The sequence below is a fragment of the Penicillium riverlandense genome (genome assembly GCF_028828495.1).
Source record: "Penicillium riverlandense strain IBT 135883 chromosome Unknown utg000009l_segment0_segment0, whole genome shotgun sequence".
In the NCBI taxonomy this organism is placed as follows: domain Eukaryota; kingdom Fungi; phylum Ascomycota; class Eurotiomycetes; order Eurotiales; family Aspergillaceae; genus Penicillium; species Penicillium riverlandense.
Window position 1 is genome coordinate 37714 of NW_026643200.1, and position 25864 is coordinate 63577.

At 51.8% G+C, this 25864-nt stretch overlaps 8 protein-coding genes across 8 annotated transcripts; 2 read left to right on the forward strand and 6 right to left on the reverse strand.

Annotated features, from left to right (window-relative positions):
• Positions 1-653: 653 nt before the first annotated feature.
• Positions 654-2223, reverse strand: N7474_010288 (FAD-dependent oxidoreductase; the record flags this gene model as incomplete). The annotated part of the gene is made up of 4 exons (XM_057201698.1): positions 654-971; positions 1032-1131; positions 1441-2054; positions 2137-2223. Coding segments are annotated over 4 exons (1119 nt in total), but the record flags the coding sequence as incomplete, so codon positions are not given.
• Positions 2224-3666: 1443 nt separating this feature from the next.
• N7474_010289 (questin oxidase family protein) lies at positions 3667-5245 on the reverse strand (the record flags this gene model as incomplete). Its single annotated transcript, XM_057201699.1, has 4 exons — positions 3667-4205; positions 4256-4648; positions 4716-5034; positions 5093-5245. The coding sequence occupies 4 exons, from the start codon at positions 5243-5245 to the stop codon at positions 3667-3669; spliced, it is 1404 nt and encodes a 467-aa protein (XP_057047970.1).
• A 437-nt stretch (positions 5246-5682) lies between these two features.
• On the reverse strand, positions 5683-6844 carry N7474_010290 (thioesterase domain-containing protein; the record flags this gene model as incomplete). The annotated part of the gene is made up of 2 exons (XM_057201700.1): positions 5683-5775; positions 5831-6844. The coding sequence occupies 2 exons, from the start codon at positions 6842-6844 to the stop codon at positions 5683-5685; spliced, it is 1107 nt and encodes a 368-aa protein (XP_057047971.1).
• Positions 6845-7555: 711 nt separating this feature from the next.
• N7474_010291 (type I polyketide synthase) lies at positions 7556-15349 on the forward strand (the record flags this gene model as incomplete). Its single annotated transcript, XM_057201701.1, has 5 exons — positions 7556-8528; positions 8586-11881; positions 11950-12377; positions 12429-13256; positions 13315-15349. The coding sequence occupies 5 exons, from the start codon at positions 7556-7558 to the stop codon at positions 15347-15349; spliced, it is 7560 nt and encodes a 2519-aa protein (XP_057047972.1).
• A 308-nt stretch (positions 15350-15657) lies between these two features.
• N7474_010292 (uncharacterized protein) lies at positions 15658-16398 on the reverse strand (the record flags this gene model as incomplete). Its single annotated transcript, XM_057201702.1, has 1 exon — positions 15658-16398. One exon carries the CDS (start codon positions 16396-16398, stop codon positions 15658-15660), a length of 741 nt encoding a protein of 246 aa, XP_057047973.1.
• Positions 16399-16445: 47 nt separating this feature from the next.
• Positions 16446-16916, reverse strand: N7474_010293 (uncharacterized protein; the record flags this gene model as incomplete). The annotated part of the gene is made up of 1 exon (XM_057201703.1): positions 16446-16916. One exon carries the CDS (start codon positions 16914-16916, stop codon positions 16446-16448), a length of 471 nt encoding a protein of 156 aa, XP_057047974.1.
• Positions 16917-18829: 1913 nt separating this feature from the next.
• Positions 18830-21510, reverse strand: N7474_010294 (Zn(II)2Cys6 transcription factor; the record flags this gene model as incomplete). Its single annotated transcript, XM_057201704.1, has 2 exons — positions 18830-19539; positions 19593-21510. 2 exons carry the CDS (start codon positions 21508-21510, stop codon positions 18830-18832), a joined length of 2628 nt encoding a protein of 875 aa, XP_057047975.1.
• Positions 21511-22864: 1354 nt separating this feature from the next.
• On the forward strand, positions 22865-24936 carry N7474_010295 (nucleobase cation symporter-1 family protein; the record flags this gene model as incomplete). Its single annotated transcript, XM_057201705.1, has 6 exons — positions 22865-22964; positions 23107-23177; positions 23289-23525; positions 23586-23598; positions 23664-24388; positions 24448-24936. 6 exons carry the CDS (start codon positions 22865-22867, stop codon positions 24934-24936), a joined length of 1635 nt encoding a protein of 544 aa, XP_057047976.1.
• Between the last annotated feature and the right edge of the window lie 928 nt (positions 24937-25864).

The following is a 25864-nucleotide window of genomic DNA, read 5'->3' on the forward strand; positions in this document are numbered from 1 at the left end:
TTCTGGGAGTCTATTTCGCTACAATCTCCATGGCAGGAATTTAGTTACTACTCTGTTGTATGCTCCTTAAGTGTTCGTCCATGATGCGCTGCGAAGCTGTAGAGATAGTCATGTAAGAATGATTCTTAGGCCTGATTTCAGCATGTAGATCCCTCTGGCAAGATACGGACTATTGCATTAATCACAATGTGGTCATTATTACGGTAGGGAATACATCCTGTCTGTTCGTTACCCTATTTATGGGGTTGGTTGTCTCCAGTGTGATCCAATAGATTCAACGCCTTCGACAACAATATATATTCATGTATCAGAAAATGGTAACAACCTGTCTGGAAGCATGAATCTAGAGACACTCCTCGGGGAGACCAGACTAACTAGTGACACCGAATATGCTCCCCACGTTATCTAGTTTCATTTGACTCGGTCAATCAGTCGTACTTTGATGCATTTGCAGTTATCGGATTCTGATTCATCCTCGTATTGAAAAGATTGTTTTCGGGTCCAACAAAACTTCGCCCTCATCAGAGCTGAACAGCAGTTTGCAGCATTTCCTGGCACCGGGCGTGTACGTCAAACCTGCGAGGATAGCGCCAGGTGTTATTAGCGCAGGCGCTCTACATGGCTACTTCGGAAATTGAAGCACAAACTTACCCAGCGTCATGGGCAACTCGGGCGGCGAAGGAGTTCGGAACTAAGAGAATTAGCCAGGGATGAAAGTTCACCGACACGGTCAACCCACATATCACGCCATCTTCCATGAACTGTTTCACTTTGTCTTCCACTACAGCTTCCCGGTTAGCGCGTACGGAGGATAGAATCTGCACCCGAGATGCCCGCCGTCGCCGGACTTGGTCAAATAGTTGAAGACGCTGTGGCACCTGAGCCTCATCGTCAACATTGGCGAGAAGAAACCCGATCGCCGCTCCATCCTCGATGGCCTGGTTGGATCCCTGGCCGCCAAAGGGAAGCATCTGCGTGGGCGGTTGTATCTTTAGCCTCTATGGTCTATTTGTCGCCGCTGGGTTACGTACCGGATGAGCAGCATCTCCTATGAGCACCAGTTTCCCGCGCGCCCACGTGGGCAATGGATCAATCTGGAATAAGGGCCAGCATTTGACGACTTCCCCAAGTCTGTTCATGGATTGTGAGCACCCACCGACACAACGAACATCCTGTAAAGATCGTACATACTTGAGGATTTCTACCACTCGAGGGTGAAAATGGCCGAATTCACGCAACATTTGAATCTTGAAGTCTTTGGGATCTTGTGAGTTTCCCCACTGCCGAAGAATCAGATACAAGCATGAGAACTCGTACCTTCAGGTGTGCCTGGTTGCCGTCCGACCATTGTGGGATGGATTCCAACGAAGTTTTGGACTGCACCACTGCACCAGATGAAGTCCATGTCAGTTTCCAACGTGCAAGAGAAAATTAATGGACGGTTCTTGCCTGCGACACGGATACCACATGAGGTGCCTCTCTTGGTCGACGGCGACAGAGCCTGGATCGACAAACATGGTGGCTCCTGGCGTTTTCCAGTCCAGCAACTCTCGACCAGCACGGTCATTTTCGAGGACCTCCGTCGGGACCAGGAAGCGGAATGCACTCAGCCCAGTAAACTTAGCCGTCGATGAGATGACCGCGGCGCGGGCGACAGAATGCAACCCGTCTGCCCCCACAATCAGATCCGCCTGTTCCACCGAGCCATCCTCCAATTTAACACGTCCCTCTTCCGGGTAGACTTGCACTACGGTAGAGGATAAATGAAGTACGACCCCGTCTGGCTGATTGACGGCCGCCAGTCTCATCAGCTCTTCGTGCAAATCCACCCGATGCACCGCAACATATGGCGCGCCGAAGCGTTCACTGGCTCGGCTGACATCCTGGCAAGCGACGCGGTCCAAGGTGACGCCATTGACCGTATCCCAGTTCATCATCTGCACGCAGTGCGCCCGTTCTTCATCAAATCCCAATTCGCGGAGCATTCTGGTTCCATTGGGTGCTAGATTGAGTGCCGCTCCTACCTCGGCCGCGAAGGTCGATCGTTCCAAGATCTGCTTTGGCCAGCTCCCCCAGTCAGCCAATCTGTATGGTGCGCTAGCCTCTAGCTCTTCCGAGTCCCCCGAACGGACGAACCTTCACCTCATGGCCGGCGCGACGCAAGGAGACTGCAGTCGTTAGGCCAGCAACGCCGGCACCGATAATAATAACTCGCAGAGGCATGGCGAGGGGGCAAACTGGCTTTTTCTGCGGGGCTCGTAAGGAGAGAAGTTAGCACAGAGAGACTCGTGGGATGACAAGTAATTGGACCAGAAACGGACAAAACGGTCTTCGTCAAGCAATATATCATTATATCATCCGGAAACGGGGTTTATTATTCTTTGCCCTTTCCACCCTGTGGACCAGTTGCACCTCTGGTCAGTAAAAGAGTGCAGAGTGGAGAGGAAAGAAAGGGTAACGGTCTGGTATCCTTGCGTCGTCGAAGATTAGCTCTTGGTTTCGGTGGCCGAAATGCGGCGTTCATTAACGAGACCCAGGCCTTTATGGATTGTTATTTATTTTCTTGTCTTAGCTTGCATAATGCATGTTCAGATCTGAAAATCTGGAAATTGCAATGATAGCTGGAGGTACGCACTATCATATTTACAGAGCTCTTCAGTCGATGCCAGAGTGGCGGATATCAAGTAAGTCGACCTTGTGTCGAGAGAATACATTGTGAGACATACATCATCTCTGTATAGGATATTTACCCTAGAATGTATGGTTTTCGAATTCTAGGCTCAAGACTTGTTTAATTGATTCTGTAAATGGGTTATTACCAAGAGGCGCTGGAGGCAGGTGGAACATAGCATATCCTACTCATATCCATGATTGCTTTGGAATATTAATTAGTCTAATATATATAAAAGAGCCGTGAGAGCAAACACCTCCGTAGCAGAAGACGAGTACGATATTTATACATCAAGCAGATCTATGGCCAAATTCCTTTTGCTCTGTCAGATGTCATGGTAGTCATCATGATGTTATTATCTTTTTGCGTCCATCAAAATTATATTAGCCGTGTTGGCCCGATCAACTGCAAGGTTTTGCTGTGAAATATCACATATGCTACTCTGCTTGTCGGCTTGGCGTTACATCAATGAGTGTGCCATTTGGACTCATGACGTGATTCAAGCGATGATATCTATTTAGTGAAGATGGAGACAGCCTGGTCAAGCCGGGCGGATCGAGACCACAAAGCCGAGAGGAGTGAAAAGAACAAGAGAGAACGATTAAAAGTGGTGAGCGTAGAAGAATTCGTGGGAAGAAAAGATGAAGAAGGGAGCGTCATATTCTGCTAAGGTAGCTAGGCTAACATATCGTATTTATCATCAGCAGCGTGATGGAGGCGGACGCCAAGAACCAATACTGTACAGAATTACACTATGACTAAATGAAGCAGGGAAGAAGTCGAACAGGGAGACCTCTCTGCTACACTACTTATCTGTGTGGTGTGTGACCCTACTGAGTCACTGTGATGGGCATGTGCCCTGCGCTATAGAAAGTGCTAGACATACCGTGAATGTCCCGTGCTTCATTTTTTATGCACATGAATATAGCCCAGTATGACAAACACTGACAGTTCCAACTCATCACTCATCAAAGGCTGGAATACTGGATTTCCTTTCATGCGACAATCTCCTGGTCATCGCGCTTCGGGAAATTCAACTTCTCCCACGCCTCAGACCACGCTGCTCCACGAACAAAGTCAAAATGAAAAACACCTTCCATGGGATGGTCGGTCCCCGAGTCGACGGCGGCTTGCGCGGCGGGAAGGAACATGTGTTGCTTCATGCGGAATTCCGGGAGGTCCTCGTACGGGCGCGAGACCTCCTCAGCATGCCGAATGACGCGAACCAGCTTCGCCATATGTCCGTCATCCTTGTGCTGACAGACACGCTCTATAACACGAGCCCAGTCGGAGCCCGGCTCTTTGGGGTTCTGCGAGAGGAGCCAGTCGAGGCGCGGCTCAGGGCAACCCATGCCGACATAGAGCATCAGCATCACGCGGCCGGAGAATTCAATTAGCCGGGCTTTTTGTAGGTTGGTCAAAGAAGGCTCGTTGGTGAAGGCAGTTTGCCAGATGGTAGAGTTGGTGCTATGTATGAGAAAGAAGTCATAGCGGCATTGGAAGGGCGGCATCTGGGCGGACGCGGACATATAGACTGTCATGTTTAGTCAAACTAATCCACTCAAGGGCGCAGCTCAACCTCACCAGACGTGTTTATCAGCTCCGCGGTTGCCCGATCCAAGTCATCGGGGTCGACGCGATAGCGGGCGCAGACCCGAGCCATCGCGTCGAAAGCAGGGCCGCACACATAGTCTCGGATCATCTCCTTCTCTACCTTCCACTCGCCGCTCACGACCTGGAAGTGCACATCTACATTGGAGCAGGTCGAGATGACCGGGTCCTTACCGCATTCTTCCATACACTCGGCCAGCGAGAGAACCGAGTCCTGTCCGAGGCGAGCCTTCTTTTCGGTGTGGAAGAGAAAGTCATTGTAGTACATGTCGTTGTGCGAGAGGGCCTGCGCCAGCCCTTCAGCCAGCAGGGGCTCCTGCTTAAACTCGAGCCCTTGACCCATGTACATGAAGGAGTGTACATAACCTGTTGATGTTCAGATCAAAGAAAAGAAGAAAGAAGCTCTCCCAATTCCATGCGGAGCGGGGCATACCATGATACATCCGGCCCAAGATATCGTCAGCAACCTCGCTGCCGCCAACCATATACTTCTGCAACACGGCCGCATAACCCAGACGGTCGATCTCTCGCTCAAAGAAGGTGGTGAAATCGAGGAAGTGGTCAAGCGAGCCCCGGTATTTGCGGATACCCGCGTCCGTGGCCATCTCCGCGACGATGGGCTCGTCGACGAACTTCCGAGGCAGAATCTGGTAGTTTTCGTTGTTCTTCTTGTGGAAAATCATCGTGTGCGGAGATGCACCTAGCGCCCACAAGGTCACGATGTGGTGGGTAATGTGGTTGTGCAGGTAGGCCTACCCTCCAGAGTCAGTGGGCAGAACATGACAGTGCTCGCACAGCATGGGAGCTCACCCCCATCTTGTCAAAATCAGTCGTGAATACATGATAGGCGGTACGATTTGCCGTCAAGATGCGGCTGGCGACGTCGGCGCTCTCTGCCGTCAAGCCATCCACATGGCAGTACCCGGGAGTTTCGACCGGGTCGAGTTTGTAGTTCTTGGACATGGCGGAATTAAAGGGTAAGCTGGAAGGTAAACGGCCAGACAAACAGTTCAGAGACAGAGGGAACAAACAGAGCGTGGTCGCGTATCATGCCCCAGCTCCGCTGTTATATATCTCGCGCTGAGATTCCTGATGGCGATCGACTGACGGAACGGATGCCATCGTGCGACATGGGCGAACTCGACTGGCCTGGCTTGCTGAAATTCGCCGAAAACAAGATAAACTACTAACGCATGGCTCGTTGCCATCACTTTCCGACCATCATTGTTAAGATGTCGCCGGGGTGATTTTCGGTGTCGGCGACCCAAAATCGGGTCCCGACACGGAGCATTTACCACGGACAAAACAAGGCACTGGCGTGACCATCTTTATCAACAGACTATGTATTATGGCATGGCTGTCTATCTGCAACGGAGCTAACAACCAACACCCATTTGATTTCACCGGGGTCCGAAGACGATTTTCCAGTTATCTTTGCGCCGCTCCGAATCCGCCGCCACAATGTCCCGGAGCAACACGCCGATCTCATTGATCTACATTCGTCCTTCGATCAGGCGGATCCCAGTAGAGCATTGCAGGTAAACTTACGTATGGTTTGTGAATCAGAGTGAAATGATTGCCCGAGATCGTAGCAAGGTGCAATCGCGCCCCGGGAAACAGACGCTCCCACCCATGGGTCCCATAATTGGGCTTTCCCTCCAGCAGGAAGCGCGAAACCTTCACGCTGAGATCCAGCCCTGTCTCTTCCAGTTCGCTGCTTGGCAAGACACCTTCACGGGCCCAGATGATGTAAACGTCGGGCATGTCCTCTGCATCCATCGGCGCGGGCACGTACTGGCGCACACCTCGTATGGTGGACTGGAAATGTTCGACCACCCATGCCGGAGGCCCCCTGATACCGAAACTGCCCATTAGACCATTGGTGGAGAGGTACTCGACCACCTCCATCGGGAGGGCCTCGAAGTACGGCCTGCAGGGGGAGTCCAGGAGAACTATCGCGCTCACTCGCTCCCCCGCGCGGATGAGCGCATTGGCCACCTCGTACGAATAGTAGCCGCCCGCAGACCAACCACCCACGATGTACGGGCCCTTGGGCTGGCGCTGGCGTATCTCGTCGATCCATAGACCTGCGATCTGCTCAATCGAGCATATGTAGGCCGATGCCTGGTCAAGGTAAGGGCTGTTCATGGCCACAAGGCAGGTGGAGTGGGAAATTTGGGGAATGCTGGCGTAGGCCATTCCAGAGCCACTTCCATCCGGCAGCAGGAAAATCGTCTTTGCGCATGTCGAGGGGTTGCCCTGGAGGACGACTGAGAGCGGGACGCGTGACTGTCGAGGTGCTGCTTTTGGCACTCTTCCGGGCAGCGATTGCAGATAGCGGTGGAAAGCCCCGACGGTGGGATACTGATCGAAGATCGTCGCGGGTATCGTCGTCTTGAGGATCGCCTCCCAGTCTGCTCGGATGGACTTTGCGACAATCGGATTGATCCCAAGGTCGGCCGTGAATTCATCTCGGTCATCGATGTCGTCGACTTCGATGCCAGTCTCTTTCGCGAGGGCGCCCAGGCATTCTGCCCACAGCGTCTCGGCAGTTGTGGCCATGATGTGTAATGTCCGAGGTCAAGAACCAAGAAGCAAACAAGAGGAAACTAAAGACCCAAACAACGGGGTATAGATGTCGGAGAGGAAAACAGAGTCCAACTCTTGTTTCCTGCACCACGTCGTCGTACCAAGCATTCAGCCGTCCTTTTTTCTCTTTTCTTTGCATTTCATTTCATTTCTGTTTTAAAATGCACAAACACTGTATCAAAATATAGTAATTACCGATACAGGATGATATTCACTACGAGGAGAGGCCCGCTTCACCCTGCAGAAAGCAGCCTTGACAAGTCAGCGAGAGAGACAGATCCCCGTGTCTATTCCCAATAAAACGTTTGTTCCCTTTTCCCGGTCCAAGCCGGCGATCAGAGTCGGGGATTCAGATCTTAGTAGGCGACTAACAAAATTTCGAGGACATGGGAACGAATGAAGGGCGTGGAGTTCGGCGATCCATTTGCGCCATCTACTTACACCAGCCGCTGACGATCAAACACGAATACATCCCCATCGAGCTTGGAACCAATCTGGCCTTGACGGTCCAGCGCTCGGCCAAAACCATAGCAATATCTCACCCCATTCTTTCATCCCACACATCGCGTGTTTGCATCAAGATCGAGTTCATCTTCTCTCTACTCCCCAATCAGCGCACGCCAAAACGGTTAACTGGGGGCATTCGCAACATCGGGCTGACCACGTAACGGGCATCTGTTCATGATGGCGCCAACGGAGATGTCGTGGGTTCAGGATATTGCCGTGGTAGGCCTGTCCTGTCGGTTTCCCGACGAGGCCGACTCCGTCCAGCACTTTTGGGACTTCATCTGTAAAGGGCGGTCCGCATACTCCGAGAACCCAGAGCGTTGGAATCCCGATGCCTTCAGCTTCTCCGGCAAGAAGGCGAACACTAGCCTGCCCCGGGGTGGGCATTTCTTGAAGCAGGACATTGGTGCTTTCGACGCCAACTTCTTCAATATCTCCAAGGTCGAGGCCGAATCCATTGATCCGCAGCAGCGGATGGTGATGGAGACTACCTACGAGGCCATAGAGAACGCTGGACTGCCCGTCTCCCAGCTGGTCGGTACGCAGACAGGCGTCTGGATGGGCAACTTCACCAGTGACTATCGTGAGCAGGTCTTCCGCGACCCTGAGTCGGCTCCGATGTATACCGCCACTGGCACCAGCAGTACCTCCGTCTCCAACCGTGTGTCGTGGTTCTTTGACTTCAAGGGCCCCAGCTTTACGCTAGACACCGCCTGTTCCTCGACCATGGTCGCCTTGCATCTGGCTGTTCAGAGTCTCTCCATCGGCGAATCCAGCGCCGCCGTCGTCGGGGGTACCAATCTGCTACTTAACCCAGATATGTTCATGTACCTCTCGAACCAACACTTCCTTGCCAAGGATGGTAAGAGCAAGGCCTTTGATAAGAGTGGTGACGGATATGGACGTGGAGAGGGAGCCGCCATAGTCGTCCTCAAGCGCGTAGCAGATGCTCTGGTAAACGGCGATCCGATCCGTGCGGTCATCCGCAGCACCGCCATCAACCAGGACGGTCACACTAAGGGGCTGACCTTGCCCAGCCCCGACGCCCAGGCGTCGCTGATCAACAAGGTGTACCGCAAGGCCGGCCTGTCCATGGAGGAGACGCGCTACATCGAAACACACGGCACGGGCACTCAAGCTGGAGACAAATGTAGGTACCAACCGCAGCAACCGACTTCAGGCAAAGCGCAGTACTGACACCGGCCAGGTGAAACTGAAGCGCTCTCTAGGACCATCAGCAAACACCGTACACCGTCAGAGCCCCTGCTCATCGGCTCTGTCAAGGCCAACATTGGCCACCTGGAGGCTTGTGCTGGAATGGCCGCGCTCATCAAATGCATCGGCATACTGGAGACCGGCATGATCCCTCCCACCCCGAGCTGCAACACGGCCAATCCGGAAGTGAAATGGAACGAATGGAAGCTGAAGGTCCCGACCACGCTCATGCGGTGGCCTACTCAGGGTCTCCGCAGAGTGAGCACCCAGGGTTTCGGGTACGGTGGAACCAACGCCCATATCGTGATGGACGACGCCTACCACTATCTAGAGGCACGGAGCTTGAAGGGGGTCCACAACACAAAGCTCCTCGGGCCACCGCGGTCCACGATCACGAACAGTGCCCATGACAAGACCAGCAGCCATAACACTCCCGAGGGCCAAAATTTGATCTTTTGCCTCAGCGCACAGGACAAGGAGGGGTTGAAGCGATTACGCACAGTGTTGGCTGATCATCTTGCCGCCAAGATTGACGAAATCCAGTGCGTCCAAGAGAACGCGGACAAGTATCTTCGGGATCTGGCGTACACGCTGAGCAAGAGACGCTCACGTCTGCAGTGGCAGACGTTTGCCATCGCTTCCTCCATCGACGGACTGTGTCAGTTGCTACTAGAGAAGCCATGGTCCTTGCCGGAGGTGCGCAGTGCCACGCAAACCCCGCGGCTCGGTTTCATCTTCACCGGCCAAGGGGCACAGTGGGCGCGCATGGGAGTGGAACTCATGGAGTACGCGGCCTTCCGTCAGAGCGTGGAGGAATCGGATGGGTATCTGCGCCAGGAACTGGGCTGCGCCTGGTCCGCCGTCGAGGAGCTGGCCAGGACGGATGACTCATCCAACATAGGCCAGGCCGCCTACAGCCAAGCTCTCTGTTCTGTCCTACAGATTGGCCTAGTCGACCTCTTGGCTACCTGGAATGTTGCTCCATCCGCTGTAGCGGGCCACTCAAGTGGGGAGATCGCCGCCGCCTACTGTCTTGGCGCTTTGTCTCGCCAGGATGCACTGAAGGCAGCCTATTTCCGGGGCGTTTTGTCTGCGGAGATGAAAGAAATCGATCCGTCACTGCGCGGTGCCATGATGGCCGTCGGTGTTACGCCCATTGAGGCTGAGAAGTGGTTGGCGAATTTGACCAAGGGCACTGTGGTGGTCGCCTGTGTGAACTCTCCGACCACGATCACAGTGTCGGGAGATGCAGCTGGTGTTGACGAACTCGAGGTCCAGCTGAAGGAAGCCGGCATCTTCGCCCGGAAGTTGAAAGTCGACACTGCTTATCATTCTCCGCACATGCAGACGATTGCGGCGCAGTATTTCGAGGCCATTGCCGACATATCCACCATGTCGGACAGGGACGGCTGTCGCATGTCGTCAAGTGTTCACGGTTGCGCCATCAGCTCTGATGAGCTTGGTCCCGTAAACTGGGTACAAAACCTTACCTCAACAGTACAATTCGCCGATGCAGTACACGATATGATCCGGCCTTTGATCAACGGCAAGCGGGCGAGGGAAAATGCAGTTGATATCCTGGTTGAAGTTGGCCCACATTCAGCTCTGCAGGGTCCCGTCAGCCAAACGATGAAGATATACAGCATCTCGGGTGTGCAATACTACAGCGTCCTGGCGCGCGGTAAGCATGGGGTGGCCACTGCTCTGACCTGTGCCGGTAATCTCTTCGTACAAGGCGTCCCTGTGGACGTCAGCAACGTCAACCAAGATTGCGGCCTAATAAGAAAGCCTCTGGTTGATCTGCCTGCATACCCCTGGAACCACTCCATCAAGTACTGGGCTGAGTCCCGCGTAAGCCGGGAATACCGCCTGCGCAAGCACCCCCGCCTGCCGCTGCTGGGGGCACCGTGCCCGACCATGGGCGTGCGCGAGAGACTCTGGAGAGGCTATGTCCGCGTGGCTGAGGAGCCGTGGGTACGCGATCACGTCATCCAAGGATCCATTATCTATCCTGCGGCTGGGTTTCTGGCCATGGCGATCGAAGGCTCCCGACAGGAAGCGGATGCGGACCGGAACATCAGCGGGTTCCGCCTGCGAGATATCAAGATTGACGCCGCACTGGTCATTGAAGAGGATTCGGAGCCAGAGGTGATCCTGGCTATCCGACCACACTTGACGAGCACGCTGGACTCGGGTTCGTCCTGGATGGAGTTCACTGTCTCGTCTTGCATTGACAGCAAGGACCTGCGACAGAACTGCTCCGGGCTTCTGATGGTGGAGTATGAAGCCACCCCAGGCTCAGCCATGTCCCTAGAAAGAGACCAAGAGGTCACAGCCATCCAAGATGATTTCTTCGCCTTGAAAAAGCAGTGCAGCAATTTTCTCAATGTTGGCCAGTTCTACGCCCATCTCACGGCCCTGGGTCTGCAATATGGGCCCACGTTCGCCAATCTGACTGAGATTCACACGGCCACGAATGAAACAAAGTGTGTCAGCACTCTGACCATCCCCAAGATCGAATCCAAGGTCCCACCTACTCATCAGGATCGCCCACACATCATCCACCCGAGCACGCTGGACGCCATATTCCACTTGTCCTTCGCTGCTATCTGCAAGGAGACCGACACTTTCAAGGGTGCCATGGTCCCCACGCAGATCGATGAGATCTTGGTCTCGGCTGATATTGCGCATACTGCGGGGGCGGTACTGCAAGGCTTCGCTCATTCCGTCCGGCACGGATTCCGTGACATGTTGACCGATATCGAGATACTCGACGGGGGCGCCACTAAGGCAGTGGTCCATGTAAAAGGATTCCAGTGCTCGGATATCTCCGGAGCCAGCACCCAACCTGACGATGGCGGTACTGCTGTTGTCAAGCCCATCGCCTGTCAAGTGGTATGGAAACCCGCCATTGAGCTCCTGAGCTTAGAAGAGCTTCAGACTGTGGTGGTCGGACAACCGGAAGATATTGCTGCGAAGACGCTATCTTTGGAGCAGTCAGTGCTCACGTTCGTAAAGGAAGCGCTGGCCAATGTGCCCCGAGGGCAGGTAAGCACGCCGTTTCAAAGCTATTACGACTGGATGCAGAACCACGCCTCGTCGAGCATTCTACAATCTGAATCCACGAAGAGCAGCGACAGCGTGTTTCGTCTGATCGGAGAGAAGCTTGCGGCCATCTTGCAAGGCCAAGTCATTGCATCTGAGATGCTTTGGAACGATAGTACACTTTTTGGCCGTCTCCTGTCGGAGGTCGTTGGCTTTGAAGAAATCCTACGCACATTGAACAAGGTGAGTTAGTCCTCAGGGTCTATGAAAGCTTTCTTTGTGCATTCTCCTTAGATTGACTCGCACAACAGTACCTCGACCTGGTTCACCATTCCAATCCCGGCCTGTCGATCCTTGAAATCGGACTCGGCGGCGACAAATTTCCCCCCGTATCGCTGGTGTCCAAACTTAAGGACGCAGCAAAGCTTCTGGAAACCGCACAGTACACCTTTTCAGTTGGACACGAGAGCTTCTTACAGGCAGCTGCCCGCCAGTTTGGCTCCTTGAGAAATCCGGTCTCTGTCGACGTGCGGGACATTGAAAAGCATGAGATAACGGCCGAGCAAGAGAAATTCGATCTCGTCGTGCTGTTTAATACCAGACTAGCTATTTCTAACCCAGAGTTTATCATCAACAACGCCGTGAAACTGTTGAAGGAGACGGGTCGCATTTGCATTGTCGACATAGACCAGCCACAGTTGCAACTGGGGACTATTCTAGGCAGTATTCAGGGGGCCAGGTAAGTAGAACTGATTCATCCGATGAATTGGACTGCCGCTGACAGGTATAGATGGCTGGATCAGGCATGCCAGCCCTGGTTGGAGCGAGCTGGCCTCACGAACCATCTTGCCCTTGAAGATAGTCAGAAGCAGTTCCGCTTGACAGTCGCGGCGACTCAAGCACCAGGCCCAGCCTGCGGTAAGCTCTCGAAAGAGATTGTCATCGTGGAGGCATGCGAGCCGTCACCCGCTGCCCAGGAGGTGGCATCTCAGATCTCCCAAGAGCTTGAGAAGCTCTCTATCAGCACTAGCCGATTCCGATGGAGTTCGGATGTATCTCAGTTGAACTCTAAATCGTGTATCATTCTCACAGATCTCGAAAAGGCCCTCCTCCTCCAGGCCTCTAGCGCCGACTTCTGCGCCGTGCAGCAGATGGTCCTCCAAGCTGAAAGTCTGATTTGGGTCAGCGGTTCCCTGGGCCCTGACTCACACTTGGTGAGTGGTCTGGCGCGTAGCGTCCGCAATGAGGTCGCCGGTATCAAGCTCCGCACGCTTCAGGTCCATGGCACGCCGCTCGAATTCGCCCATGAATTCGCAAGCATAGTCCTCCGAGTCCTCCAGTCGTCTGTCGCGGACGACGAATTCATCGCCGACGGGGGCATCATCACAGTCAGTCGCTTCCTAGAGGACCGACGCCGCAATGAGATCCTGGCGACAATGCTCGGTAAGCGAGAGAGCAAAGCAGAGTTGATGCCACTCGACGCTGCCCCTGGCCCGGTAAAGCTGAGCATCAGAAATCCCGGTATGCTGGATTCGCTCTGTTTTGAGCCGGACACCACGATAGAGAAATGGCTTGCGCCTGGCGAGGTTGAAGTCCAGGTGAAAGCATCAGGAGTCAAGTATGTGATTCTTTTCCTTTCGTCTTTTCCCCAACTCTACTGTACTAACCTACCATAGCTTCCGTGATGTGATGGTGGCAATGGGCCAAATACCCGATAAACTGCTCGGGTTCGAGGCCGCGGGATTCGTCTGTCGGGTCGGTGAGAATGTCACAAATGTAAAGATTGGGGACCGAGTCGCCTTCCTCGCTCACGGAGCCCATCGCACGATCCATCGGGTGCGAGCACAGTATACGATGCCCATCCCCGAGACCATGTCCTTTGAAGAAGCAGCTGGGGTGCTGCTGGTCCATGGCACTGCGTGGTACGCCCTTATGGAGATAGCCAGGGTCCAGAAAGGCCAGTCGGTCCTCATCCACGCGGCAGCGGGTGGTGTTGGCCAAGCAGCGATCATGCTCTCCCAGCATGTGGGCCTGGAGGTATTCGCGACGGTGGGCTCCGATGACAAAAAGAAGCTAATACAAGATCATTATGGCATCCCGAATGACCACATCTTCAACTCCCGGGACTTGAGTTTCGTTAAGGGGGTGAAGCGCATGACTAGCGGATGCGGTGTCGACGTTGTACTAAACTCACTGTCCGGAGAGGCCCTCCGCCAGAGCTGGTACTGCGTTGCCCCCTTCGGCACCTTTGTGGAGATTGGCATGAAAGACATCCTGGGCAATATGCGCCTGGACATGCGACCCTTCCTCCAAGACGCTAAGTTTGCCTTTTTCAACCTCAATCGCGTCATGAAAGAGCGCCCCGAGCTGATGAATGAGGCTCTGAGCGGGGCGATGGATCTGCTCAGCTCCGGGGCCACACGTCCTGTCCAGCCGCTGACCGTCTACCCGGTCTCCCAGACCGAAGAAGCTTTCCGGCTCATGCAGGCCGGCAAGCATCGTGGAAAGCTGGTGTTAACCTACTCCGCCTCCGATGTCGTGCCTGTCAGCTCCGCCGCTCGCCCCGTCCAGCTGGATGGGCATGGCTCCTATATCCTCGTGGGTGGATTTGGCGGCCTCGGTCGCAGCTTGTGCCAGCACTTTGTGCGGATGGGAGCGAGAAAGCTCTGCATCCTCTCTCGCTCAGGCGCTGGCAGCATGTATGCGCAGAAGGTGGTTGAAAATGTCCAGCGGGAAGGAGCCCGGGTTCTGGTTATTCGATGTGACGTGGCAGACCCCAAGTCTACAGCCGAAGCCATCAAAAAGTGTTCGACGCAACTCGGCCCTGTTCGCGGGGTAGTGCAAGGCGCCATGGTGCTTCGCGACGCGCTCTTCGAGAAAATGAGCTATGGCGAATGGACAGAGTCGACCCGTCCCAAGGTTCAGGGCTCGTGGAACCTGCATACCAACCTTCCCGACGTCGATTTCTTCCTCACCCTCAGCTCGTTTGCGGGGGTCTTTGGCAACCGCGGCCAGAGCAACTATGCGGCGGCGGGAGCATACGAAGATGCACTCGCGCAATATCGGCGCTCTCACGGTCTCAAGGCCGTCACCGTAGATCTCGGCATCATGCTCGACGTCGGGGTTCTCGCTGAGGTCGGGCTTACCGACAGTCTGCGCGAATGGGCGGAGCCCTGTGGTATCCGGGAAGCTGAATTTCACGCACTGATCGAGAACATACTAGCCGGGGAGCTGGACAACCATGGCCGAACACCTGTCCAGATCCCGACTGGCTTCGCCACCGGGCGAACGGTCCAAGATACCGGAATCAACCGGCCCTGGTACTTCGACGACTCACGATTCTCAATACTGTCTCACACCGGCGTCGCCCGGGGCGAGGGGGCGAACGCCTCGGAAAAGAAGACTGTGTCTGTCCAGAACCAAGTCGCCCGGGCTGCCTCCATCGCCGAGGCAACAGCGGCCGTGATGGACGCTCTTGTCGCGCGGGTGGCCAAATCTCTGCAGAGCGCCGTATCGGACATTGACACTTCACGACCGCTGCATGCGTTTGGCGTGGACTCACTGGTTGCGGTCGAGGTGGCCAACTGGGTGTTTCGAGAAATCAAGACCAGGGTGACCGTGTTCGAAATCCTCTCGAGCATTCCTATCACGGCGCTGGCGGAGAAGATCGCGTTGAAGTCAAGTCTGCTGCCCCAGATGGCTCCAAGTTGAATTGTGAGGTAGAATAGAGAATGATATCATATTTTTCTTGTAGAATTTCTTATCCCTTCCAGCAATGCAACAACTTAAACATCCTAGACACAGCCAGCCCGTAACAAAGTGAATAGGCCATTATTCATACATTTGCAGGCGCTGGCGCTCTACCATAGACTCCTTTATTGATACTTCGCCATAGTCTGGTCTTTTGGAATAAATCCTGACGTGAGAGGCCATGGTAGGTCTTCCGAGCCATCGTTTTTATTAAGGCTAGTCAGAGGACACATCGTCCTGACAAGGTTCTGCAAACCACACTGTGGAAGTTAGATTAGGGTTAGTATATGAAGAAATGTGCATTGAGTCCTAACTGGCTGGAGTGTAGGTCTGGAACTTACTTCATCTGCACAGCCTCCCGCTAGATTGTCCAGTGTGTTCTGGTATGGCCACAGTGGAACGCCGCCGCCAGAATACTTTTCTGTATTGTAGGTCTTATTCAAATAGTCCAAATCACATTCGGGAAGGGTGAACCAATCATTGTCGGGAGCAACCTGACCCTGCAGAGCCAAGGTATTTGTGATGGTAGACCTAAGGTCGCTGGTGAAGTTGGCGGCAAACCCGTACTTGTTCTGAGACCACTCGGAGGTTGTGGCTATGTACGTTAAGTTCAGGCCATACGTGCCAAGCTGATCAGCCCCGCGCACCGCCGGCCACTGATGGTCCCCACCTGGTGTCTCATCTCCAGCGATCATAAAGAAGTAAGCTGTGCCATCAATGCAGGCGACTGCCGAGGTATATAGTTTAATATCACAAATAGGCGTGCCACCATACCATACTCCGGACAGCTTGGCGATGAAGACGCTCTGTAGCATCCACAGCGTATTAATTTCCGAGACTCGTAGACTGTTCACCATAGTCGAACCGATTTGGAAAGTCGTGAAATCGGATGCCGGGGAGGCGAATACGCCTGATTTCAAGACTGACGAAAGGCTGGCGTTGCTGTTGACTACATACGTCTCACTATCCATAGCGTTGTGCACGAGACCATTGACAATTGTGTTGAACATGCCTGCAATCGCATATTTTGTCTGATTGAGTCCGATGTAGGATACATTTACTTCGTTGTTGAAGATCTGGAGGCCCTGGGCAACGCTACCAAATATGTTAACCGAATCGAACGTGCGAACTGAGCCTGGATTGTTGTGTATACGTACGCATCGCTTTCCGTTGTGATCAAAGCGTTTTCCATGCCATTGATGATAGTTGTAAGTCCACTCGACATTCCCGCCGCTGCATCAGCATTTATGGCGGCTTGAAACCCATTTCCCTCGGTGAAACGACCTAGAGCTCCGGTAAGCATTCCGCCCGCCATGCCAAAGACGCCTGCCAGGATAGTAATAATCCAGGTGTCGTTATCCTCCTTGAGAAGCGTGATTATTGTCAGAATAGTATAATAGGTTGTGGGTATAAAGCCATTGATGACCCTCACCTGGTGTTGTGGTTTATAGTCCAACGGGCTAAATACGCCTGAGAGACCCAATCCAACGCTATCGAGATCGTCCATAGCGTCTTCAATGCCGTTCATAATGGCATTGAAGAGTTTCCACATATTATAGATACTGTATAGCATAAAGTTGTACTCGGCGTTTGTTAAGGGCCCTTCTGTCGGATCGTGCTGGCAGGCTGCTTCGTTATTGGGGTTTGCGCATGATCGGCCATCGGGCGAGCTTTAAATCGCGAGATACACCGTTAGCTTGGAAACTCTCCATCTGTTATAGGGGGAAAAAAACCCGAATATTGCAGTTAAAAACATACAAGTTGCAATCAAAGTTAGTGTATCCAAAGCTTTTTTCCTCGATAAACTCCCTGAAGCTCTTCGTATAGTCATCGGGGATCAATTCAGCACTATATTCATTAGCCAAGTCCCTAGCAAGGATAACGCTTAGCTAGTAAATCAGTTGCCTTACAGAAATTCTACCTGATCTCCCATGTCGTACTTGATCCAGGAATTTGTGTTCATATGATCGGGTTGGCAAAGAAGGTTTTTATCTGTAGGAATTGGGTCCAAACTCGCAGAACTCTGGCTCAGGGTCGGTGTTTGGGATGGAGGGTTCGTGTTGGAAGGACTTGTGACAGCATCCTTTTTCCTGATATGAGGAACAGCTGTTGCCGTAGTGGCTACTCTTAGGCATCAGACATTTTCTTCTTCAAAGCGAAGCAAATCAGAGTCATGGAGTACGGACCGTAGAAAACCCAGGTAAGCCAAAGGAGACGCATGCCCAACAAAAGTATATAGGTCCTTAAGTAAAGGACTAACTCGATCTCCTTGATTATGCCATCCCTAGGGAGGCAAGGAAGCCCTTTTATATAAATATACTCTTCGATTGGGTCCATTTATGCCGAGCAGGATGACGGTGCTACATTGGGAAAGGCCCGGGGGATTTCAAAGGGGCTGGAACATACGACACTTTGGAAACAAGAAGTTGACCGAATTTGCTCTAGAGTCCATACGGTTCCTTAACCATTTCCTTGAACATGGTAGTACTGATTTAGGCCAAACCAAGCGACAGTCAACAATACGCTGTGGGTCCATATAGTACCTATTCCTCCACATCCTGCAGGTTCGGATCAAAGGAAAGATTCGTGGGCCGAATCGGAGAGCACTTTAGCTGTTGGTATTAGTAGAGACCCCCACGATCTATAGTGGCAGTGCTAAAGCCTGAGTCCCGCCAATGTACCTTTCTTTACCGCCTCCTTATAACGGGCACCGCCCATAAATAGTAGTTTTTGAGTGGTGAGGACGCTAAATTCCGGCAGAATATTGGCGCGGTACTTTGGAAGGTCTCAGACGTTAGCAATGCCACTGTATTGCGGAGTGGTTTAGGAGAGCGACTAAGCACCGGTTGGATAATACCATATGCACGTTGGGGAACTCGCGGTGGAGGTTGCGTTGGAGGTTAGGGCCAGTTTTCGGCCCCAATTGGGTCTATGTCCCAGGCTAATTTCCGTACACTCTCCAACCACCGCCACTGCTTTAGCAATATGGTGGCGGCAGAGCGTGCGGATACATCCATCTTATTGAAGACGCTGTGATATTAGAAGTGGAAATACTTTTATTTCTATTCTTTCTAAGCCTTCGAAAACGCATTTCAATAAGATACAAATAGAACTAGTCAAGTAAGTAATGGCGTGCTAACGCTGGTACCTATTTTTATGTTTAGCGTGACTAATAATCGGGTGGAATTTCTTAGTAAATAAAGCCAGTGTCTAGGACTATCATTAGTGCGTAGCTTCCTTCTATTCCTTCTATACTAAGCCGTAATTCGACCCGGCCGGCCCCTTTTAGCCTCCCGGCCCCTTTTACCCTCCTTATGAGAGCCTGATTCTGGGGCGGACCCCCAGAGGGGGCCCGGCCTACCCCATGGGGGTGGTACACGGTCTCGTTAGGTGTGGGTTCGAAAAGAGGAATGAACTCTGAACTGAGCTTAGAGGTCTTTCCTATCCAGCAGAGTCGATTTTGGACTCATCGAAATTGAGAAACTCAAGAGCTATTTCAGACCATTTCTGGTCCTCTGAATGCTTAGGTGTATTAGCCCAAGATTCGAAGGCTGTCTCTAGGGAAGATCCTTCGAGCAGAGATTCCGAGTAATTCTGTGACCGGTGAAGGTCCGCCAAAGTGCTGACACTGCTAGGAGACCTTGCAGCTGAGTTGTTTCTCTGGAATGCAGGCGAAATTTGTGGTGGTTCTCGCTCTAGGGCTCCAGTGGACAAAGCTTCCGTAAATGAAGTCGTAAGGGGTGGTGCGAAATGCATTTGGTTGGGTTTTGCCTGATGCATATGTTCCAAAGGACTCTTGATAGAAGGCGGAAGGGTCTCCTTCGGGGAACTTGGATCGTGCGTCGGACTATGGTCTCGTCGATATCCTGTGGAAGGAAATGACCCACCTGGCGTCATAAAGCCGGTGGTAGTTAGACACATTTGCACCGTTGCGATACCCATGCGCTCAAGAGCTTCACCACAATGTCTTGCAGGTGGATATATGTCCACGAAGTCGTTTAGCACAGATGTGGCCGCTCGAAGCGTGTAATCAATACCATTCAGGCTCTGTCGTCTGTTATTACTGGTGTACTGTCCATAAAGCCTTATAATACGTACCAATTTTTGGCGAACTTGTGATGAGTTCCAAACGGCGAATAGGAAAAGACTACCTAAACGGGACCGTTAGTGGGCGGTCCTAGACGAGTACATAGCTGCAGCTCACCAGCAAGGAAGATGCCATGAGTTGCCAGGTATGTGAGGTTGATCAAGTGGACATGGTGTATGGCTCGATGAATCCGAAGGACCCTTTGGCCAGCTTCAGCCACTTTAAGGCAAATCAGACCGTCTTCGGCGTTTTGCCAATAGTGTTGCTCAGAGACATGGTTAGTGAAAGCCGAGCGTCCTACTAGCTCAGGAGGGACTATAATAGTAGGTCGGTAAAGCATAAGAAGAGATTGCCAGTATTCGAGTTCCATGAAAATAGTAGGAAAGCGTGCATTTGCGTGCCTTTGACGGGGTATCATGGCTCTCCACTCATCAAGCTGCCGGGTTATATGCCTTCTCCACATATTCAATGATTTAAATCCCCGCAATCCGTCTGAACGATGGTCTTTTGTTCGTCCACCTGGTTGGTGTTGTAGGGCATCGTAGATCTCGGATTGGAGAATTCGTAGCTTGAAGTAATGGAGAGACACATGCTCGTACTTGTCCTCGAGATGAGGAAACTTAGCAGTAATGACATGGTCTGCGACACCAAAGAATGGCGGACCGACAAAGGGAGCAACGAGACGATCGAGGCTGTATATACACCACCACAAACGCCGACGAATATCACTGCCCTCCTCTTGCTGGATGGGAATTTCACGACGCCATGGCTGCCAGTCCCAAGCATCATGGTCGTCATCTGTTTCAGCTTCATCATGAAGACCCAGATCAACCGCCCACCGGAGCGTCAAACCGATGACGTGTGACAAGCCGGGCACGACTGGTCTCAATAAGCTAAAGCTGCCCAGCAACACTATGGCCTGCAGATATTTGATGGTTCCTAATTGATCTAGCGCGAAACTCGAGTTGACAGATAACTCCATATATGCCATAGCAGAGGCGTGGTACTCCTCTGGCTGGTATTGTTTAGATGAAACTTTCTGCCTCTTTCTCGGACCTAGGGAGGATGAGAGACTAGAATCATATTCTGTGTTCCCGGCCGGCAGCCGTGCCGTGTCGAAAACAATAGCAGCGCCGATAGCGAAAACAAGGTAAAGGAAGCAGAGGTCACAAGAAGGTCGCTCTTCCTCGAGCGTAGAGTATGTGAGGTCAAGAAGTCCCATGAATTCAGCCCGATTTAGTATCGGGATCTGCGGATTTGCATAGTCGAAATAGAGATCGACCAGCGTGTTGGCCAAGTCTCGATCAGGGAATGCCGCATAGTTCTTGTGCGATTTCCCTCCCTGCAGACCGAAAAATGATTCCTGAATCGGATTTCTCTTGACGTTGGTCACGTCGCGCGTTGCCTTTGGCGCTCCAAACTCATACAGGGCCGTCTTTCCTGGAAGCATATCCGAGATAAGGTCATGAAATCGCTGCTGGTCGTTGAGCCTAGTCGACTGTTGCTCTGACTTGGCTCCCGGGCCCACGCTTCTTTCTCTCTTCATTGAGCGAGTATAGCGTCCGGGCCATGACTCCAGCTCTGGACTTCGTGAAATTATATGAGAGAGCGCGATGTCCGAAGTAGCATCTGCCGAAGATGACTTGTCTTCATCGGATGCGGCTTCTGGACGGAATGCGATATTGTGGTCCAAGAGAACGTTTTTGAGATAATCTACTCGATTCTCTAGCCAGAAGACATAGCTGCGCGGAACTTCCTGTTTTGTTATTGGGTCGTAACCTACACAGCGCACTCGTGCTTTTTCACAAGGTTGACACTGCGGCAGACGCTGGTCACAGCGATGTTTGCGCAACCGACAGCGATTACATGCCGAGACATTGCGGAAAGCGGATGCCTGGACCAACGCAGGACCATCATTTTGGACGGAAGGACCAGAGCTAGATCTCTGTGTGACAGTGCCTGGGCCGTCGCAGGCTGATATTGGTAAAGATGACGATGGTGTTTCTCGAGAAAAAGAGCTTGGGGGATATGACATTCTCGCAGCAGGGACGGAGAGGTCAGAACAGGTGAAGAAATGCGCTGTATTTGTGTGTACTCATGAACAACGCCATCCTATCAGCGCGGATTCGGGTTTAAAGATTCTAGGGATAGTAAAGTTCGGGAACCCTCGGCAAAAGACAAGCAAGTGAGGACGGCCCCATGGCAAAGCCAACGCGGAATTGGTTTGGCAACACAGAGAAGCGGACGAAATCCGGACAAATGATCCACAGCGTCCCTAAAGGATTGACGCGACATTCTTGTGGTGTCTAGAAGACAATTACTCGATGGAAACTGGTGCGGGGTTATGGCGAGCGTAGCCATCTCGACGGATTCTATATCGATTACTCGATTTAAATATGTGGAATTCGTTGCCGATAAGATCCATTACTCGATAGAAATATAAAGCTATCCCAAGATGGCCTGTGCTTTCCGCGGGCAAAATCACCCGCTACAGCGGAAAGTTAACGTGCCGTGAGACCGAAACGACGACGACGAAGTCTAGAGGGCGTACGAAGAGCGACGAGGCCGATTGGGACGAAGACGCCGAGAGGACGCCGGGCTGCTTTAGTTTGCCACAGGATAGACTCGGTGGTTTCCGGCGGATCGGAAGTGAGGCCAATCAGCGCCTGTTGGAAAATAGGAGCAAGTGGAGAGTAGAGCTCGGCACAGTCCGCCCACGAGAGCCTATGCGGTGGGCCCTACTTCCAGAGCCGATGACTGCATCATCCTCTTAAATAGGATGGCTAATTTGCTGATTCATGTGGTTAATTCTCCGTTGTTTATCCGCGTCATATTCACTAGCTACCGATGCTACTGATTAGCATCACCACTCCTAAAATTTAATGGAATAGTACTGTATACAGTTTGCAGTAAATTCAATGAATTGGATTTAGTCAGTGCCTCCGTCTTCTAGACGTTAGCGGTTAGAAATCCAGGAGCTAGGCGAGAGCGTCTGTATTTCATGAGAGATGTATATTTAAAAACTAGTGTTCATTCTTACACATTTTGCATGAAAGAAAAGTCAATTCTGGCCAACCAGGTCCAATGCGGGGTAAATCAATGCGGGGTTAGAGTTCACGTGATACAAAGCAGTTTGTCGGCAAAGAGCGTTTTCATAATGACGATCTAAACCATATGGCGTGGGCCATTCCCGCGGATAGAAAGACCTTCACCTGGTAAATCAGATTTTCTATAAGAGCGGAACTACTGGTCAGACACTATTTTGAGACTAGTCATTTGTGCAGTGATCTCAGAACTTACTCGACTCCAAACAAATTCCTCACGATCCAATCGATCTTCGGTTCCTCCTGTTGTTTCAAGAACTGAGCCTTTTCCCCTGGAAGTTCAGCATGGGCCAATTCAAGTACTGGCTTGGGAAGCTGCAGGTCCCTACTGAACCTGGACTCTCGACAGCTCAGCTCATGTTGACAAATGAGGACCTTAAGCCAGGTGAGTATATTCACATCAGCATCTTGCCGTTTCCCTGTTTTTCGTTGGGAAAAGGAACGATAGTCAAGAACATATTTGCCACGAGAAATTCTTGTTCGCAAAGATGGCATAAACGCTAAGACATGCCCTATGTGAATAACAGTCGAGCAAGAACGGCGTCAATGGGGGTGGCCCAATTTTGTTGCTTTTTGGATTGCGGATTCATTGAACGTTGTGAGTTTTTTTGCTCCTAGACGTGTATGAAAGAAAATCTGGTCGACTTGGAGAAAATTGTTCAAAGATGGTGCAAGATGACAGAAAATACTTTTCCTAACTTGACCTCAGAATACTTGGATGATTTCCTCTTCGATGATAGTCGATGGTCTATCCTGGTGGCAGTCATGGTTGTGCGTCTGGATTGGGTATACCATTGCTGGCCTTTTTGTGTGCCTCATGGGCCGAATTGGTGCCACCTACCGGATTCCATTTGCGGTGACTAACCGGGCCTCGTTTGGAATTTGGGGGTCATTCTGGCCAATTCTTAATCGAGCGGCAATGGCAGTGTTATGGTACGGGGTCCAGGTTAGTTTCTTCATATTTATCATTATTGAAGCCCCCATTCTAAAACACCGTATTCAATAGACATACCTCGGAGGTAAACTATCGTGCAGAGACCACATGCCGTTCACAGCACATGAAAGCTAACATTAGGTGTTCCAGGCGAATGTGTGACCTTGATGATCCGGGCCATCTGGCCCAGCTATGCTCATTTACCGAACACAATTCCTGAGGGAGCGGGGGTTACTACCCAACAGTTCGTGAGCTTTCTTTTATTCTGGCTATTATCTCTGCCAGCTCTATGGTTCCCTATCTACAAGATCAGGCATCTTTTCACTATAAAGGCATACTTTTCTCCGACCTGTGCCATCGCCTTCTTTGGCTGGGCGATTGCTCGTGCGCATGGGCTTGGCCCCATCGTCACCCAGTCTAATTCTGCACACGGAAGTGCTTTGGCGTGGGTATTTGTCAAGAGCATCATGAGCTGCATTGCCAACTTTGCTGCGCTTGTGATCAATAACCCTGATTTTGCACGTTATGCGCGAAAGCCGCAGGAGGCCCTATTGCCCCAGCTCATAACGATCCCAGTTGGATTTGCTATTACATCGTTCATCGGCATTATTGTCTCCTCATCATCGAGCGTGATCTTCGACCAGCCAGTCTGGAATCCCTTGAGTCTGCTGGGAATGTTCCTAGAAAATGCGAACTCGGCTGAGCGTTTCGGCATCTTCGTCATCGCGAGTGGTTTTGCTTTGGCCCAGCTAGGGACAAACGTCGCCGCCAACTCCGTGTCCGCGGGTACAAATCTCACAGCTCTGCTTCCTCGGTTCTGCACCATTAGACGTGGTGGTTATCTTTGTGCAGCTATCGGCCTTGCCATGTGCCCCGTAAGTATTTCTCGACCACGGACCCAGTCAATGTTGTCTAACAGACTCTGGGACTACAGTGGACACTCGTTTCATCGTCCAGCAACTTCACGCTCTATCTATCTGCCTATTCGGTCTTCCTCTCATCTATATCAGGGGTGATGGCCAGCGACTATTACTTGGTGCGCAAAGGCTATCTCGATATCGAACAGCTTTATAGCGCGCGGGAGGATGGTCCTTACTATGGCATCTGTGGGCTTTCATGGCATGGCTACGCTGCTTACTTCTGCGGCATCCTGATCAACATTGTTGGGTTTGCTGGCGCCGTCGGTGTCCACGTTCCCGTTGGGGCGGTGTACATCTACAACATCAATTACTTCTCAGGATTCATTGTATCCGGGGGTACATACTGGTTACTGGCTAAAATGGTGCCCGTTCCTGCAACGAGCGACACGTGGAACGAAATCCCTTACGAAACATGTGCCGTATCCGATCTGGAGTGGAAGAAAACGGAGGAAGTGAAGGAAGTGGAGGAAGTGGAGGAAGTGGGGCGAGTGGAGGAAGTGTGAGCCATCCTGGGATGGAAAGTGGATCGGAATCAGTGTAGATCTCGGGAAACTGGGCAATTCTGAGCCTTAGCCGATATCGGTACGGATTTACAATGAAGTACAAATTCCAATCGAGTAATCAAGTGTGATATGGGAACGTCCTCGCCGTAGGCACACCTTTGGGACGTTGCGATCACGGGAAGATTCTTTGGATGAGATAATCCGATGCCGCTGAGCCAAAGGCTAACCAAGTTTCGGAAACTATCAGCCTGATAGACTGACTGAATTTCAGCCGAGGGTGTAGCCTCGCCACAATTCTCCCCCACGAGAGCGTAGTTCTTTGCCTTATTTCTATAATAGCTCGTTACTCCTTCTACGCGATATTGATCAGCAGGGTTATCGGCTACTCTGCATCCGTACCGAGGTAGGAGTCATTTTCATGTACCCCAATCTCTTCCATCATGTGCCCTCTTCTCCTACATCTAGGCCCGTGGCCATCGTCAAAGTGGTCATTTTTAAATTGCACCTATGTCTTGAATCCTAGGTCATTTGCGAATGCTTTCTCTACATACCCTTTCCGTCGCTGATTAATACGTAATCATTTGGACGGAGTTTGTCGTTGATGGTAAAGTATTTCCATGTTAGATGACCTTGACCCCATAGGGCATGGACTCTTCTAATAGGGTATATCAGGATTCCCAGTTATTTAACCATCGGAATGACCTTGCCAAGTGCTAAGTGCGGCCTTAGTGACTGTACTTGACTTCTTGGCATTCCCATGTCGTCGTTTGAATACAAGAACGAGGTTCTAGATAGTATGATTTAGTCTAGTTTCTATCATTACCTCCTATCTCATGTGCCATATGGGATCAAAATCTTTAATAGCACGAAGATTCTGAGTTATTGTACTATCTAGAGTGGATGATATTCGTACCCAGCTAATCTAGCC